The sequence below is a fragment of the Loxodonta africana genome, chromosome 9 (assembly GCF_030014295.1).
Source record: "Loxodonta africana isolate mLoxAfr1 chromosome 9, mLoxAfr1.hap2, whole genome shotgun sequence".
Classification (NCBI taxonomy): Eukaryota; Metazoa; Chordata; class Mammalia; order Proboscidea; family Elephantidae; genus Loxodonta; species Loxodonta africana.
This window is the reverse complement of record NC_087350.1, coordinates 90,019,031-90,037,811: the sequence shown is the minus strand read 5'-3', so window position 1 is coordinate 90,037,811 and position 18,781 is coordinate 90,019,031. Positions and strand designations below refer to the sequence as shown.

Sequence of the window (18,781 nt, the reverse complement as noted above, 5' to 3'; positions counted from 1 at the left end):
AGTGAAGTAGAAAACCTATGTTCATACAAAAACTTGTACGCTAATGTTTACAGTGGCTTTATCTGAACCAGAATAGAAAAATTACAGGTTAAAGCCCTGCTAGAAACCTAATCTCCCTATTTGAAAACAAGGGCAGTGTACACGTTGCAGAGCAATCAAATCTCTTGCCGGTCAGATTTTGCAGAGTCAGAAAGAGCCGTGCGCTGCTCAAAGATGGCAGCCGACCCTGCCACTATGAGTGTGTGTCACTTTCCTCAATTCTGGCAATAATCCAGTCTCACACATCAGGTTCCTGAAAGGGCTCACTTACGCTTCTTCCAAGTCTCCCATTCCAGGGCTTTGGCCTATAATTTTTTCCATTTCAGTTATGGTTTTGGATCACCCCAATTTTAAAAATTTGGGTCTGTTCTGCTTTTGCTTCATCGGCCATGACCAAACCAGTTCGACCTGGTTCAAAGCCCTAGAAAGAATCAGCCTTGCTGACATCCTGACTTTAGCCCAATGAAACTGATTTTGGCTTTTAACCTTCAGAACTGTAAGAAAATAAATATGTGGTGTTTAAAACCACTAAGTGTTAATTTGTTAGAACAGCAATAAAATACTATACTTATTAATTTTAAAAATAAATAATTTCCAGCTTCTGGGAAAAATCAGAGCATGTAGGAACAAATCAAACACCAGGACGAAGCAGAAGCAATCTGATAAAGCCAGCAGGTGAGACATTCTATGACAACTTACCTAGTTTCCTCAACAAGTCAAAATCATTAATAAAAAAAAAGGAAGCTAAGACAGTTCTAGATGAAAAAAGACTTAAAGAGACATAACCAAATGCAATGTGAAGACTTCACTTGTATTCTGTTTTAAAGACATCACCTGGAAAAATACCTTTTTGGGACATCTGGGAAAATTTGAATATGAAATGGCTATCACATATTAGTGAACTATTGCTAATTTTGTTAAGTGTTATAATGGTATTATGCCTATGTGGGAAAATGTCTCTATTTTCTAGAAATGCAAACATAAGAACTTAGAATCAAGATATCTGTTACCGACTTTAAAATAGTTTTAAAAAAAGAAGATGAAGCAAATAGGGAAAAGTACTATAACTGTTAGATCTAAGCAACAAGTATATGAGATTCATTATAGTGTTATCTACCTTTCTATATGCTTGACATTTTTAGTAACAAAAAGTAAATTATCCCAAGTTCTCAAAGGTCCCCACAGAAACACAGAGTGAAAATCATATCACCTGAATGGAGTGAAGATCCATCCCATCTAGGACCTCAGAGATTCAATTCCTCCCATTATTAGGAATGTTTTAGTGATTCTGGGGAAGTGCCTATCTGCTCACCATTTAAAAGTAACTTGGTCAAGGTATGCTTTAAAGTAATCAGAGTGGGAGAAGTTGAGGGGGGTTAAAATAGTATGGAATGGGATATACTAAGTAATAGGTATGCAAGGACTCAATATACTATCCTCTTTTGTGTTGAGTTTCCATAATAAAGAGTTAAACAAACAAAAAAGTAACTGGTACAAAACAATCCCGTACATTCCAAAGTGGTTGTGTGAGTTGGATAAATCAAAGGTCAACTTCCTAAATGTATTATCCCCAACAAGGCCAGGTCTCAGGTCTACCTGAGGCCGGTTCTTGTATCCATTGATAAAAAACGTTTAATTATGTATGGCAGGTTTATGCTACTCATATATTCAGTGCTCCAGCGCACTATAGGTTTTACTCAAATACTTTATTTCTTTTAAGTTTAACAATAGGAGTTTATGAAGAACTCTTATTTCCAACAAGTTCACTTTTGTTGAAACTTACCGACAGAGTTTAGGGTATGGCTAAATATCACTGCCCTTTGAAAGTTACTTATACATACAAAAACTCCACACCTGCCACAGAGTTCTACCAGACATAATTGGTAGAGTCCTGCAATAGAAAAACGGTTGTATACACAACTCTGGTTGTTACTCTTGATAAGACTACAATTGAGCAAACCAAAAGAACAGCCCAATATTTTCAAGAACAAACACCCTATTTCAAGGCTCCATCATCATTAAATCCCCTACATTTACGTAGTATGGTTTATTTTATTCTATCATTCCTCAGTGCCTAACCGACTATAAACAGCAGTACAGAGGAAATTTCCGGTTCTGAAGCACGGAATAACTGGTAGACTACTTAAGAAACATAATTATAACAATGTACTAAAGTTTAACATAATATAACTAGTAACCAGTATATTATAAATAGTAATAAGTAACTATTTGACCCCCAACTTGCTCCTTTCAACCATTTTACATTTGAAGAATACCCATGTACTTCATTTTAAACAAAACTACTCATACTTGAGATTTACAAAACCCAAATCCCAAACCAAAGCCATTGTTGTCAAGTGGATCCTGACTCAGTGACTCTACAGGACAGGAGAAAACTGGTTTCCAAGAAGCAGGCGGTGAATTCTAGCTGCCGACCTTTTGGTTAGCAGCTGAGCTCTTAAGCACTGCGCCAACAAGGGCTCCAATTTACAAAAGGGACAACTTACATGGCAATTTTAAAATAAGTCTTACAAAAGAAGTTTTCACTTCACAAAACAATTCACTATAAATTACCTTACCCAGCAAAAAAAACCCAGTGCTGTCGAGTCGATTCCGACTCACAGCAACCCTATAGGACAGAGTAGAACTGCCCCACAGAATTTCCAAGGAGTGCCTGGCAGATTCAAGCTGCCAACCCTCTGGTTAGCAGCCGTAGCACTTAACTGCTACTCCACCAGGGTTTCCACGTAAATTACCTTAGATATTTAAATATTCCAGTGAAAACAAAATGGTTCTTTATAAATATTATGTGAATCTCTAAGGCCTATTTAGAAGTATCCAGATTTTAAAAAAAGGTTAATCATTAAAAATTAGAATTTGATAAAAACCAATTTAGAACATGTCCATCTTCTGATAGGAAAGTGGCAGAGGCTAGGGCACGAGTTCCGGTACATTCAGACAGGAACTGCTTCATTACCCCAACATTACTAATTACCTACAGAGAAATGCAGCCTCATTTTCACTGACAACTCCCTCTATATCATTCACTAAAAGCACATTAATTTAAAATTCATAAAGAAAGCAATTCTAAAATATTGCTGATACCTCCCTAAAGTGTTTGTACTTTCATTCTTTATATATTAAAAAAAAAACCTCAATCCTGATTTTTTTACTGCATTATTCAAGACTTAAATTTCCTTATAAACACATTCTTTATAGCACAATTATATAATGTTATAGGTCAAGCTAATAGCTGTTCTTATTTTTGTGCTATTTTAGTTATAAGTTTCTCCCAGTCCATCTCCAAATGGAGATAGCACTCTAATTCCATATTATTTACTTAAAATTATTGTTCTCATTAAGTAATTCATCTTCATCTGTAACATTTGCAAATCTTGTCACAATTCTTAGTAGTTTTAAAACACTGCAAAATTACAGATACTGAAGTTTTCAGATTACCCACAATATAATCTCACACTTGTTAAACTGAAGGTATTTAGAAACTGTACATGTTATATCTTCATAGTTGCTAAATCTCATTCCTACTGAAATTGTTATAAAGTTAACATCTATTCATTCATTTAAAGTTTGAAGGTAGCCCACTCTCAATAATTTCTTATAACTACTGCTTCCTTGGTATTATTTTTGGTAGTAAAAATCAAAAAACTACTGTAAGGTAAAATAAAAGTAGGCAAATAATCTTTTAAACAGCAGTAGAGATCAGGAAATTTGGCTAAAAAACCTGCATTTGAACGCCAACTTTAAAGGATAAACAGAATTTAAACATATAGAGGTGACAACGTGAGGAGATAAAACTGTAAAGAGAATTTTACATTTTTTTTTTTACTTGTGCATAAACATTTGTGTGTATTTCTGTACCTTAAAATCTTTAAGGGGGTATAAAAAGTCCCTGGGAGGTGGAAATGGTTAATGCACTCAGCTGCTAACTTCCTAACCGTTACACCACCCAGGGACGGTTAATATACGCAGGGTGTATGATATACTACATACACACATGCGCACATCTTATACTGAATACTGTCACTTTACAGATTCTGATAAAAACTATAATAAAGGAGCACAGGTAGCACTGAAAGAAACTGTCAAAATTTTCATGGATTTTTACTAACACAGATCTCTCTATGTTATTAAAGCTATTTTTGTTCGTTAAAATTAGGATGAGAAGGTAAACCTGCTAAGAAGCTAACAAAGGGAAAATTGTTTTAAAGGCCAACCCTTGGCTTTTATGTATTTTCTCTTCAATACATGTCTCATTTTACAGGCATTTCGTACACCAAACATTCAGGCCAGTGCATTACCCTGTAGCACAGCAAAATATGCCTGCCATACAAAAAGACAGCAAGCGCCCTCAACTCCAACTAATTTTTTGCTCTCCCAGGAATAATCACTTAATATGACTTTATAAACAACTTAAATATCCAGTTTTTAGTGTTATATTGTTAGGTTTAAATGCAGGAAACCATTTCAAAGTTTTTTTAAATCTTGTTTAGGTCCAAGAAAATACCTACGTGGCCTTAGCAAATCAATCAGTAACTTTGGCTTATGTCTAGGTTTTAATCAAGTATGTTGGGTTAGTTTTCTCCTATGGCTACCATAACAAATTACCACAAACAGTAGCTTAAAACAACATGAATTTATTCCCTCATAGTTCTGGAGATCAGAAGTCCAAATTGAGTCTTCCTGGGCTAGGATCAAGACACAAGCAGTGTTGCATTCCTTCTAGAGGATCCTGGGGAGAATCCATTTCTTTGTCTTTTCCAGTTTCTATAGGTTGTTTACACTCCCTGGCTCATGGATCCACATCCATTTTCAAAGCATATTACTCCAACCTCTGCTTCTATCATCCCATCACCTTTTTCTGCCTTTGACCTTCTTGCCTCCCTCTTATAGGGATCCCTGTAATACATTGGTCCCACTTGGATAATCCAGGATACTCTTCTCATCTCCAGATCCTTGATCACATCTACAAAGTCCCTTCTGTCATATATGTTAACAGATTCATAGGTTCTGGGAAATAGGATGTTAATATTTTTGTGTGTGAGGAGTCATTACAGTATTCTGTCTACCATACATGTGTTTATTTTTCAGAAGAGCATCTTACTTCACTTATTTCCAGTTATTTGATGCAAGTGTTTTTACTATTGACCTAAACTTCTACAAAACAAGCAGATACAAATGTAATCATAATCTTTTAGAACTTAAATTGGATGGGGGGTGCATGTGGGTTTATTTTATTATTATGCTTCGTAATGTAAATATACTATTTTGAATTTAACAAGTATTTCATAATAAACATGTAAGGGTAGTGATAGGATCTCTGAATAAGATATGATTAATAATCACACTCCTTTAACCACCCAGCTCTTCAGGACAAGGACAGTGAATTATTTGCACTGATACCCCTAACACTTAACACAATGCCCAACATGGTAAACACATATTAACCACCCAAAGTGTTCATAAGATAAAGACATGTCTAATTGTGGGAAAAGACATCACTTCTTTCTGCCACTTTTTTAAACAAGTTAACTAATTTTTTATTTCTTTTTCAAAGCACGGCTCTTAAATTTGTAAGTCCATCATTTTCTGGCTTCTAATTCACTGCTGCTTTTATCTTTATTAATACTTTGCTTTTTGTATTTATTATCTTTTTAATTAGAACACCAGAAAACTGATTTATTTTGATGTACAGTTTTAGGAGTTTAAACGTATATAGATTCGTGTTACCACCAGCACAAACAGGATACAGAACAGAGTCGCATTATTCCAAAAAAATTTCTCTCATGCTATCCATAGATAGTCACACTCTCCGCTCACTCCTGAAAACCACTCATCCTGTTTGTCATCACTATAGCTATGCCTGAGAATGTCATGTAAATGGAATCATCAAATGTGACCTTTGGAAGCTTATTCTTTCATCCAGCTTTCGAAATTCATCCAAGTGGTTGCACGTATCAATAATTTGGTCTTTTTCATTACTGAGTAGTATTCCAATTTACGGATATACCACCATTTATTTATTAAACTGCTGATGGACCTTTGGGTTCCCTCCCTCCTCCCAGTTTGCGGCAATTATAAATAAAGGGGCTATAATCATTCCAGTCCAGGGTCTTGTGTGAAAATAAGTTTTTACTTCTCTAGGGTTGATCACATGGCAAATGCATGTTTAACTCTATATGAGACTGTCAAAATGTTTTCCAGGTAAGCCACACTACTCTGCATTGCCACCAGCAACATGAGAATTCCAGTTGCTCTGCATCTTCACCAGCCTTATTTTGTCAGTACTTTTTATTTCAGTCATTCTAATGAGTGTGTAGTAGCATGTCATTATAGTTTTAATATGCGTTGTGCTAATGCCTAAAGATGTTAAACACCTGTACATCTACTCATTTGCCATCAGCATATTCTCTTTAGTGAAGCAGCTATTCAAATCTTTTGCCCATTATTTTCACTGGTTGTTTGCTTTCTCACTGCCGAGTGTTGAAGAGTTATTTATATATTCTGGATACAAGTTCTCTGCAGTTATGTGATTTGCAAATTTTCCAAGTTTGTAGCTTGTCTTTGTATTCTCTTAACGAGAATCTTTCCTAGAGCAAAGTTCTTAATTTTGATGAAATCTAACCTACCAACTTTTTTTTTATGGGTCATGCTTTTGGTGTCAAACTTAAGAATTACAAGCCTAATCTCCAAATCATGAAGATTTTCTCCTGTTTTCTTTTACAAATATTATAGTTTTATATTTTACATTTAGATCTATGATCAATTTTGAGTTAGTATTTGTATAAAGTGTGAGATTTTGAATGAGGTTCATTTCTTTGCATACAGATGTCTAGTTGTTCCAATGCCATTTGTTAAAAGACTACTCTTTCTCCATAGTCAAAAACCAAATGGCCATATTTGTGCATGTTTATTTTTAAACTCCTTTCTATTTCATTAATCGATGTGTTTATCCCTACGCCAATACCGTACTATCTTGATTACTATAGCTTTATAAAAACCAAAATCAAATCCGTTGCCATCGAGTCGATGCCAACTCATAGTGACCCTAAAGGTTTCCAAGGAGTACCTGGTAGATTCAAACTGCCGACTGTTTGGTTAGCACCTATAGCTCTTTAATATGGGTAGTGTAATTATTTTTTTTTCAAAATCATTTTACCTATTGTTTGTTTTGCCTTTCCTCATGAATTTTTAAATTAGCACGTTTCTACATAGAATCCTGCTGGAATTTTGACTGGAATTACATTAAATCTATAGGTCAATCTGAAAACAAATAAAATCTTTACTATTTCAGTCCTCCAATCCATGAACACAGTATGTCTCTACATTTATTTAGGTCATCTCTGATTTTCCTTCAACATTTTTTACAGTTTCTTGCAAACACCTGGTACTTTTTTTTTTAGATTTCTACTTAAGTATTACATTTTTTTAGGTGTTACTATAACGGAATTTTTTTATTTTAATTTCCAATTGTACATTGCTGGTATATGTAAAATAGTGTGACAGTATCACTTAACTCACAAAGTTGCTACATGAACACAATGTGTGAATGAATGCATACAAACTGCTTAGAACATTGTCTATAATACAATGCTCAGAAAGTGTTAGCTATCAGTAGTATTATTTATCTAGCATGTTGTAGTTTAGAAATTTGATTTTAAAAGCTTCCATTCCCTTCGGTAAAGGGTAAGATAGTACACAGTACGGGGAAAGTTAGCACAACTTGACCAAGGCAAGGTCACAGAAGCTTCATAGACATATCCAAACTCCCTGAGGGACCAAATTAATGGGCTGAGGACTGGGGACCATGGTCTCGGGGGACATAGTTTGTAAAAAAAATGTTCTAAACCCTACTTTAGTGAGTAGCATCTGGGGTCTTAAAAGCTTGTAAGCAGCCATCTAAGATACTCCAATGGTCCCACCCCCTCAGGAGCAAGGGAGAACGAAGAAAACCAAAGACCACAACTACCATGCCCTCCACCAGACTGAGTTCAGCACAACTAGATGGTGCCTTGCTACCACCACTGACTGCTCTGACAGGGATCACAATAGAGGGTCCCAGGCAGAGGTGGAAAAAAATGTAGAACAAAATTCTAACTCACACAAAAAAGAAAAGACCAGGCTTACTGGTCTGACAGAGACTGAAGAAACCCCAAGAGTATGGCCCCTGGACACCCTTTTAACTCAGTACTGAAATCACTCCTAAGGTTGACCCTTGAACCAAAGATTAGACAGGCCCATAAAACAAAACAAGACTAAATGGGTACACCAGCCCAGGGACAAGGATGAGAAGGCAAGAGGGGGCAGGAAAGCTAGTAACTGGGGACTCAAGGTCGAGAAGAATGTTGACATGTCATGGGGTTGGCAATCAATGTCACAAAACAATATGTGTATTAACTGTTTAATAAGAAACTAGTTTGTTTTGTAAACCTTCATCTAAAGTACAATTTAAAAAAAGCCTATATTCTAAAATAATTCAAGAGAGTCTCAATGATCTGGTACTTACTGGCTCCACAAGTAGCTGTTATGATAATTGTTGTAATGTTTGTGATTATTCAACCTACTCACATATTACCTTAAAAAGTTAATGTGACCTGCCTTATAATCACATTGTAAAAGTGGGTTCTTCTTAACAATCACTTTCAATTTGATCAATTTTTTTTCATTAGGATAATTCAGAAGTCAAATGCTTTATTTTCTTGTAATTTATTAAAAGAATTACATTTCTACTGTAATTGGCTATCTATAATTGAATGGCTTCTAAGTGTAGAAAAGACACCTAGTGTTCAGGTGTGAATAAAGCACTTAACCTTGACAATACCCCAAAAGATGGGGGGAAAACAGATTTGAACAAAGGGAAAACAAATGTAATCAAGCAGAATTTCAATCCCGGATTCTCTATAACTAATATCAAGAAGCAAAATGATCACTTTAGATAGTTTAGGGAACTTAAAAGTACTAAAAGCTGACAAATCTTATAAATGCTTAAACAGGCTTAACTATATTAATATACTGTATAAGCCATTTAAAGTAAAACCCATCACTGTCAAATAGATTCTGACTCCTAGCAACCCCGTAGAACCGAGGAGAACTGCCCCATAAGGTTTCCAAGGCTGTAAACTTTACAGAAGCTGACTGCCACATCTTTCTCCCACAGTGCAGCTGGTGGGATCGAAGTGTGACCTTTAAATTAGCAGCTGAGTGCTTAACCACTGTGCCACCAGGGCTCTTTCATTTAAAGCTACGTACTTTAAAAGGCAATAGTAAGACCTTTTAGAAATATGTACATTTCCTACTCTACAGTTAAGCATCAATCACCCCATGGCATTCCCAGATATGATGCATGTGATGATGTAAAGTCTGTTGGTTATGAGGCAGCCAAGCCATAGGGTGAGCTTCCAAATGCTTCACTACAGAGAGAGAATTTGATGCTCTCTGGAGTTATAACATGAAATAAAATTGTCCTTTTTCAGTGATACCTACCCAATAGCATTCTGGCCATCAAAATGGAAAAGTACTCAAGATTTCAAGTTAAATATGTGGTACTTATCTATTCTACTGCCTCGACTAATCTATTTGTGTTATTACATGTTCCTGTAGCACAAATCTTTTCTTACTCTTTAAGAAAAATGCCTAGCTTTGCAAAGGGGGATAAAAATCAGTCTTTGGAAATCACCAAAGTAAGTTTTCCAGATGAGAATCATCAATAGATGCTAAAATTAGTGGGTAAAAATTTGATGAGCAGTGGTTAGGGCAGAAAAATTTAGGAAAAAACAAATTAGCATGTTTTTTCTTGACTAGTCAGCATCTCAAAACCTTAGGCATTTTTTCTCACCACAATAAATCAAATCATATATACATACAGAAAATGAACCATCTTACTACCTCATCTGTGAAATGAGTTTATCTATGATAAATGAACATTATCTAACTAGTTTTATCTATGATAAACTAACATTAATAGATATGTAGAAGAATTCAGTAAGATAAAGTGATCAAAGCTATTAACACAGTGTCTGATACCTAGTATGTACTTAATAAATAGTGGGCATCACAAGTAACATACCCAGCTTCCAAGGAGAGATATGAATCTGCTTTAGGCTGACATCCCTGTTGTCCTATATCTATGTGTCGTAGTTCAAGAAAACCACATTAATCCTGAAACAACTCCATCTTCACATTTATCAAAAGGACTTATCATTGTAAGGCTCTGGGTCATTACAATGAATCAATCCTTCTACACTACAGAGTTATTTTATATAAATAAAACACAATAATCATATCCTTGAGGCAAGAAAGCACCAAAGAAAAAATGAAGAAATTTAAAAATAAAAATGAAAGTTTTTAACTTACTGACTGACTAAATCAGATCCCATCTTAGAGCCATCATCTGCCTCCTCTTCCATATCAGAGTCCATACCATTGTCACCTTATAAATGAAATAAACTATATAAAAGCATGCTTATAAAAAATGTCTAAATGATTCAATCAGCCAAAAGTGTCAACTTTAAAAGTGATGTAGATAAGGAACTTTATAGCTGTTGAAAGATTACATTTTTAAATGCTTGTATTTATATATTAATTGTTGATATATTTAATGCCTTGTTAGCTATTTCTCATTGTCTTCCCTTAATTCATTATATGTATATATACAAACACGTATAATGCATTGTACAGAGATACTCAAGAATGTGTGTGTATATATATTTATAGGCTATATACACATATATACAGCTATTGCCAGAGTTATAAAATTCCATTAAACCATTTTACATTTAAAAAACAAAGTTATTTCTAGAAACTGAAAATCTTCATTTTTGTTCCTACTCTTATGATGCTGATGTAAATATCCTTGCAATGTTCAAGAAAACAAAAATGCTTGAATATCGAAAATTCCAGAGGTAATAAATGGTATTACAAAGAGGAGTCATACTTCAGGCAGACATAAATGCTGACAAACTGCAAGGAATTCTCCTAACTCTGAATCTGGGTCTGAGTAGAACAGAAAGAGTATGCAAAAGGCAACTAAAACCTATGAAGAAAATAAAGCAGCAGGTAAAAAATTATTTTAAGAGAAATCTTTGCCTTTTTAATAGTTACTTTTTATGATATCTTGAGTAAACATTTTTTGTTCCATTTTACTACTGTATACAAACTAATACACTTATCTATACACTTGTTTTAAAAAAAAACAATACATCAGTAAATCTATTCTTGAAATCCTATTCTGATATGTAAGTTATATTTCTCAGTAAAAATACTCTTCAATGATTACCTATATTAATAAAATTAAATATCCAAAATAAGAAAATAAAAAAAACCTCAGGAATTCTATTGAATATGTAAGTTACTAGAATATACAAACACATATACTTACCCTCAAGAATCTTCAAGATTTTTTTTTCAGACAGGAGTTCTAACTGTTCCTGGCATAGTTTTTTAATTTCTTCTATTGAACAGTTCTAAGGAAAATAACATTAAAAACAAAGCACATTTATGATATAGCTCCAATGTAAACTAGAAAACCGCAATCACATGCAAAAAAAAATCTGCTTAGCAAAATCTTAAACGAGAGAACAAATTGTAAGTCTCACACAGAATTCACATAAATCTTTTTGTGAGATGAAATGTGAAAAACTGCCAGTTAACACGTGAACATTTTATAAACATTTGGTGGGAATACCTAAAATCATTTAATATGAAAGACTAAATTATAGAGTAAGTTGAGTGCCTGGGTATTCTTAACTACAGCCTATTTATGCCAGGCAATTCTTTTAAAGGTTTAAATACTCAAGTCTTGGCTCTGTACTTTCTAGGTATATGATCTTGGGCTTAACTTATCCAAGCTCTTTTCCCACAAATATAAAATTATAACAGTGACATGTTTTTCCCGGGATAAATTTTCAGAAATAAGTATATAAAAACACTTGTGAACTCAATGGAATACAAACTATTACTTACCAATCATTGTTGTATATTGTTACACAGCAATACAGTATTATATTATGTTATTTTTTAAAGCACCAGAAAGATCCGTTATTCCTCCATTTTAGTTACTACTATTGCCTACACTCAACAGAATGATTTCCATCGGTTAGGCACAATTAAAGTAAAAACCCTTGCCTACACATAGTAAAATGCCCTGTTTTTTCTTGGCAAATTTTTAAATATACAAGGCCATTTATGGTTCTCAAAATCCCTTTTTGTATCTTTTCAACTAGCATGGTCCAGTTGAAACCATTCAATTATAACCTGCCTGTGTAAGATGACTGCTACAAAAATGGTTGTATCCCTATATATGCACACAGTCTGACACTGTAAATAATGAAGTACCTTTAACACATCAGGAAGCATCTTCTGTAACTTCTTCTCCCCTATGATACAGAAGCACTGCTGAAGCATTTCTTTTTTGTCTGATATATAGAAACTAACTGGTTTTAACGACACAGTCAGGTCCAGTCCACCTTCTTCAAGGTCACTGTGCTCTGCCAAGAATAATTCTTTTTCCAAAGATGGCAAAAGATATTTGGTTTCCTAAAATTAAGAGAGATTAAAAAAAAATTAAACAATACTATTCAAAATATATAAAATATGTGTATGATGTTACATATTTTCACATAACAAATTCTTCTTCATTAAATGTTTTCCAATTCTTTGTTTGGACCGATTATCTAAAACCATAGGAAAGACTATTTAATTGCACAGTATTCTCTGATCTTACTCTCCATACCGCAATCAACTCAGCAACCCAATATAAGGGAATTGATAGCATCTTAGGACACACAAATGAAAACATAACTCAATATTCAATGCTTTCCTACAATTTGAGACTTCTGAAGAATTCAAGTATTCCTCCAGCTGGTTACTCACCCATCAGTTTTATATATATGCATATCACTCTACCTAAAATCATATTAAAAAAAATGGAAGAGAAACCAGCAAAAATACGGCAAATCGCAACTATTATGCAGTAAAGTAACACTGTACACCAGGAACTATTACCATTTTTAAAACTGAATGTTATAATTTAAACACTCAAAATAGCCAAGTGATTTCATTTAATAATAATTACTGGCAATTGGAATGCGAAAGTTGGAAACTAAGAAGAAGGATCAGTAGTTGGAAAATATAGCCTTGGTGATAGAAACAATGCCGGAGATCGAATGATAGAATTTTGCAAGACCAACGACTTCATTGCACATACCTTCTTTCACCAACATAAACGGCGACTATACAAGTGGACCTCGCCAGATGGAACACAAAGAAATCAAGTTGACTACATCTGTGGAAAGAGATGATGGGAAAGCTCAATATCATCAGTTAGAACAAGGCCACCGGCTGACCGCAGAACAGACCATCAACTGCTCATATGCAAGTTCAAGCTGAAACTGAAGAAAATCACAGCAAGTCCACGAGAGCCAAAATATGACCTTGAGTACATCCCACCTGAATCTAGAGACCATCTGAAGAACAGATTTGACCCACTGAACACTGGTGACCGAAGACCAAACGAGTTGTGGAATGACATCAAGGACATCATACATGAAGAAAGCAAGGGGTCATTGAAAAGACAGGAAAGAAAGAAAAGACCAAGATGGATGTCAGAGGAGACTCTGAAACTTGCTTTCGAACATCGAGCAGCTAAAGCAAAAGGAAGAATTGATGAAGTAAAAGAACTGAACAGAAGACTTCAAAGGGCAGCTCGAGAATACAGAAGAAAAGTATTATAATGACATGTGCAATGAGCTGGAGATGGAAAACCAAAAGTGAAGAACATGCTCGGCGCTTCTCAAGCTGAAAAAACCGAAGAAAAAATTCAAGCCTCGAGTTGCAATAGTGAAGGATTCTATGGGGAAAATATTAAATGATGCACAAAGCATCAAAACAAGATGGAAGGAATACACAGAGTCATTATACCAAAAAGAATTACTCGATGGTCAACCATTTCAAGAGGTAGCATATGATCAGGAACCGATGGTACTGAAGGAGGAAGTCCAAGCTGCTCCGAAGGCACTGGCGAAAAACAAGGCTCCAGGAATTGATGGGATATCAATTGAGATGTCTCAAGAAACAGATGCAGTGCTGGAGGTGCTCATTCATCTATGCCAAGAAATATGGAAGACAGCTTCCTGGCCAACTGATTGGAAGAGATCCATATTTATGCCTATTCCTGAGAAAGGCGATCCGACCAAATGTGGAAATTATAGAACAATATCGTTATTATCACACACAAGCAAAATTCTGCTGAAGATCATTCAAAACCGGCTGTAGCAGTATATCAACAGGACACTACCAGAAATTCAGGCTGGTTTCAGAAGAGGACGTGGAACCAGGGATATCATTCCTGATGTCAGATGGATCCTGACTGAAAGCAGAGAATACCAGAACGATGTTTACCTGTGTTTTATTGACTATGCAAAGGCATTCGACTGTGTGGATCATAACAAATTATGGATAACATTGCAAAGAATGGGAATTCCAGAACACTTCATTGCGCTCATGAAGAACCTGTATGTAAATCAAGAGGCAGCTGTTCCGACAGAATGAGGGGAACCGAGGGGTTTAAAGTCAGGAAAGGTGTGTGTCAGGGTTGTATTCTTTCACCATACCTATTCAATCTGTATGCTGAGCAAATAATCTGAGAAGCTGGACTATATGAAGAAGAACGGGGCATCAAGATTGGAGGAAAACTCATTAACAACCTGCGTTATGCAGATGACACAACCTTGCTTGCCGGAAGTGAAGAGGACTTGAAGCACTTACTAATGAAGATCAAAGACCACAGCCTTCAGTATGGATTGCACCTCAACATAAAGAAAACAAAAATCCTCACAACTGGACCAATGAGCAACATCATGATAAAAGGAGAAAAGACTGAAGTTGTCAAGGATTTCATTTTACTTGGATCCACAATCAACAGCCATGCAAGCAGCAGTCAAGAAATCAAAAGACGCATTGCACTGGGTAAATCTGCTGCAAAGGACTTCTTTAAAGTGTTGAAGAGCAAAGATGTCACCTTGAAGACTAAGGTGCGCCTGACCCAAGCCATGGTACTTTCAATTGCATCATATGCATGTGAAAGTTGGACAATGAATAAGGAAGACCGAAGAATTGATGGCTTTGAATTGTCGTGTTGGAGAAGAATATTGAATATACCACGTACTGCCAAAAGAACAAACAAATCTGTCTTAGAAGAAGTACAGCCGGAGTGCTCCTTAGAAGGATGGCGAGACTGCGTCTTGCATACTTTGGACATGTTGTCAGGAGGGATCAGTCTCTGGAGAAGGACATCATGCTTGGCAGAGTACAGGGTCAGCGAAAAGAGGAAGACCCTCAACAAGGTGGACTGACGCAGTAGCTGCAATAACGAGCTCAAGCATAACAACGATTGTAACGATGGCTCAGGACTGGGCAGTGTTTCGTTCTGTTGTGCACAGGGTTGCTATGAGTTGGAACTGACTCGACGGCATCTACCAACAACAAGAACGACAACGCATTTTTGGCAATTTTACCTTCTATCTCCAACTCTACTGTCACAACCCAGGTCCAGGCTACCATCATCTTTTGCCTGGATTGTCTAAATAACTTACTTGACTGAACTCCCTACATCAAATCTGAGGTCTCTCCAATCTGTTCTGTATAGCCAAGAAAACCCTTAGCGAGGCACTTCTACTCTGTCATATGGGGTCTCTATGAGTTGGAATCAACTTGACAGCACTCAACGACAACAAGGTTAGGTGGATGTCCCCTCCCATGTCTTTATTTAATATTGTACTCGAAGTTTTAACTAAAGCAATTAGGCAAGAAAATAAAAACAAGAAGTAAAACTATACATGCAGATATGATCTTGCATATAAAATCCTAAGGAATCCACTAAAAACAAAAACTACTAAACTAACAAAAAGTTCAGCAAGGCTATAGGATACAAGATCAATATACAAAAATCAATTGTATTTCTATACATTCATACTGCTACGGACAATTAAGAAAATAACTTTGTTTACAATAGCATCAAAAACAGTAAAATACCCAGGAATAAAATTAACAAGGAACAAAGCTTAAACAGTACAAAACATTGTTGAAAGAAATTAAAGAGGACCTAAATGAATCGAAAGACATCCCATGATCATGGGCTGGAAGATTTAATATTGTTAAGATGACAGTACTCCCCAAATTTGTCTACAGACTCAATGAAGTCCCTCTCTGAATTTCAATGGCTTTTTTTTGTAGAAACTGACAAACTAATCCTACAATTCGTATGAAAACTCAAGGGACCCAAAATAGTCAAAACAATATTGAAAAAGAACCATGTTGGATAACTCACGCTTCCCAGTTTCTAAAAGTAACTACAATGCAACAGTAATTAAGGCCTGGGCGTTTAAGTATAAACTTATGTTTAAGTGTAAGCTTTACATTTATGTATAAACTTGCAGTATTGGCATAAGATCAACAGAACAGAACTGACAGCACAGAAATAAACCCATATGTTTTTGGTCAATTTACTGTAAGAGAGCCAAGGCCGCTCAATTGGGAAAGAATAGTATTTTCAACAAATGGTGTTCAGACAAGTGGATATCCATATGCAATAGAATGAAGCGGGACCCGTTCCTCACACCATATACAACAATCAACCCAAAATAGATCGATCATCTAAATACAAGCACTGAACTTTTAACAGACTGCCATATCTTTCTCCCATGAAGCAGCCGATAGATTTGACTTGCTGACCTTTCGTTTAGCAGCCAAGCACTTAACCACTGTGCCACCAGGGCCCCCTATAAAGTTCTTAAAAGAAAACACAAGGGTAAATACCCATGACCTCAGATTAGGCAATGGCTTCTTAGATATGACACAAAAAGCACAAGCAACAAAAGAAAAAATAAATAAATTGGACTTCATCAAATTAAACACTTTTAAACACTTTTGTACTTCAACAAACACTATCAAGAAAGTAAAAAGACAATCCACAAAATGGGAGAAAATATTTGTAAATAATGCATCTGATAAGGACTTGTATCGAGAGTATATAAAGAACCCTGACAATTCAAAAATAAAAAGACAAATAATCCAGTTCAAAAATGGGCAAAGGATCTGGGTATACATTTCCCCAAAGAAGATATACAAATGGTCAATAAGCACAAGAAAAAATGCTCATCATTAGTCCAGAGAAATACAAACTAAAACCACTACAAAATACTACTTCACATCCCCTAGGATGGCTATAATGGAAAAAACACCTAGGTGTTGGTGAAGATGTGAAGAAATTGTAATCCTTATATACTGCTAGTGGGAATATAAAATAGTGCAGCCACTTTGGAAAACAGTTCAGCAGTTCCTCAAAAGATTAAATATAGAGTTATGATAGAACCCAGCAACTCCACTCCTAAGTATACATTCAAGAAAAAATGTAGCCAATTGTCAACACAAAAACTTGTACATGAATGTTCATAGAAACATTATTCATAAAATCCCAAAGCTGGAAACAATCCAAGTATCTATCAACTGATGCATGATGGATAAACAAAATGTGCTGTACTCAGAAGGGAGCCCTGGCGGCCCAGTGGTTAAAGAGCTCAGCTGCTAACCAAAAGGTCAGCAGTTCGAATCCACCAGCCACTCCCTGGAAACCCTATAGGGCAGTTCTACTCTGTCCTACAGGGTCACTATGAGTCGGAATCGACTTGACAGCAATGGGTTTGGTTACTGGTTTCATATTCAGAAAACGGAATTTTATTCAGTACTTAAAAAGAATGAAGCTTGGATACAGGCTACAGGATGGTGAACCTTGAAAACATTATACTAAGTCCAAGAAGCCAAACACAAAAGACCCCATATCACATGATTCCATTTATATAAAATGTCTAGAACATGGAAACCTATCTAGCTATAGAGACAGGAAGTAGATTAGTGATTGCCTAAGGACAGGAGAGAGGACTGGAGGTGATGGCTAAAGGTTAGGCACATAGCTTCTTTTTGGGGTGATAAAATTGTTTTAAAATTGACCGTGGTGATGGTTGTACAACTCTGTGATTATAACAAGAACCACTGAATTATACACTTTGCATGATACACTTTGAATGAGTAAACTGTATGGTATGTGAATTATATCTAAGTTGTTACAGGGGGCATTAGTGATTCAATGGTAGAATTCCCACCCAACATTCCTGGCCAAGGCACCTCATGTGCAGCCACCACCCATCTGTCAGTGGAGGCTCACCAGTGGAGGCTCACATGTTGCTATGATGCTGAACAGGTTTCAGTGGAGCTCCCAGACTAAGGCAGACTAGGAAGAAAGGTCTGGCAATCTAGTTCTGAAAATCAGCAAATAAAAACCTTACAGATCACAATAGTCTAATCTACAACCATTCATGTGCATGACGCAGGACCACACAGCATTTCGCTCCATTGTGCAAGGGTCTCCATGAGTTGCGGTGACTCAAAGGCCGCCAATAACAACAACAATAAAGATGTTACAAAATTCAACACACAACAGATACAATCGCGTTCTCAGCACTTTGAGATGTTATCTACATGCCTGATATGGAATAACTTTTTCTTCTTCAACAAATACACTTTTTTCTCATTTGAAGGTGAGTTTAGTCCCATGTGCAAATATTTACAAACTTAGCGCCATCCTGATAAAGAGAACTAGAGACTTGAAACTATTTGAAATAAAAATACTAATATCCAAAATCAAATCTAGAAGAGGTGGGAAAATTGAATA

At 35.8% G+C, this 18,781-nt stretch overlaps 1 protein-coding gene across 2 annotated transcripts in view; it reads right to left on the bottom strand.

Annotated features, from left to right (window-relative positions):
- CAAP1 (caspase activity and apoptosis inhibitor 1) overlaps window positions 1–18,781 on the bottom strand; it is a 40,625-nt gene that overhangs the window by 19,584 nt on the left and 2,260 nt on the right. The window contains exons 1-4 of one of the 2 annotated variants that reach the window (XM_064291824.1): window positions 13,262–14,840; window positions 12,391–12,591; window positions 11,435–11,519; window positions 10,411–10,486 (exon numbers count right to left, since the gene is read on the bottom strand). In XM_064291824.1, coding sequence (XP_064147894.1) covers window positions 10,411–10,486; window positions 11,435–11,519; window positions 12,391–12,459 — 230 coding nt within the window. In that variant the 5' untranslated portion in view covers window positions 12,460–12,591; window positions 13,262–14,840. Of the gene's footprint in view, window positions 1–10,410; window positions 10,487–11,434; window positions 11,520–12,390; window positions 12,592–13,261; window positions 14,841–18,781 lie in introns of those variants that run through there. The other variant, XM_003407327.4, reaches the window with a different exon arrangement.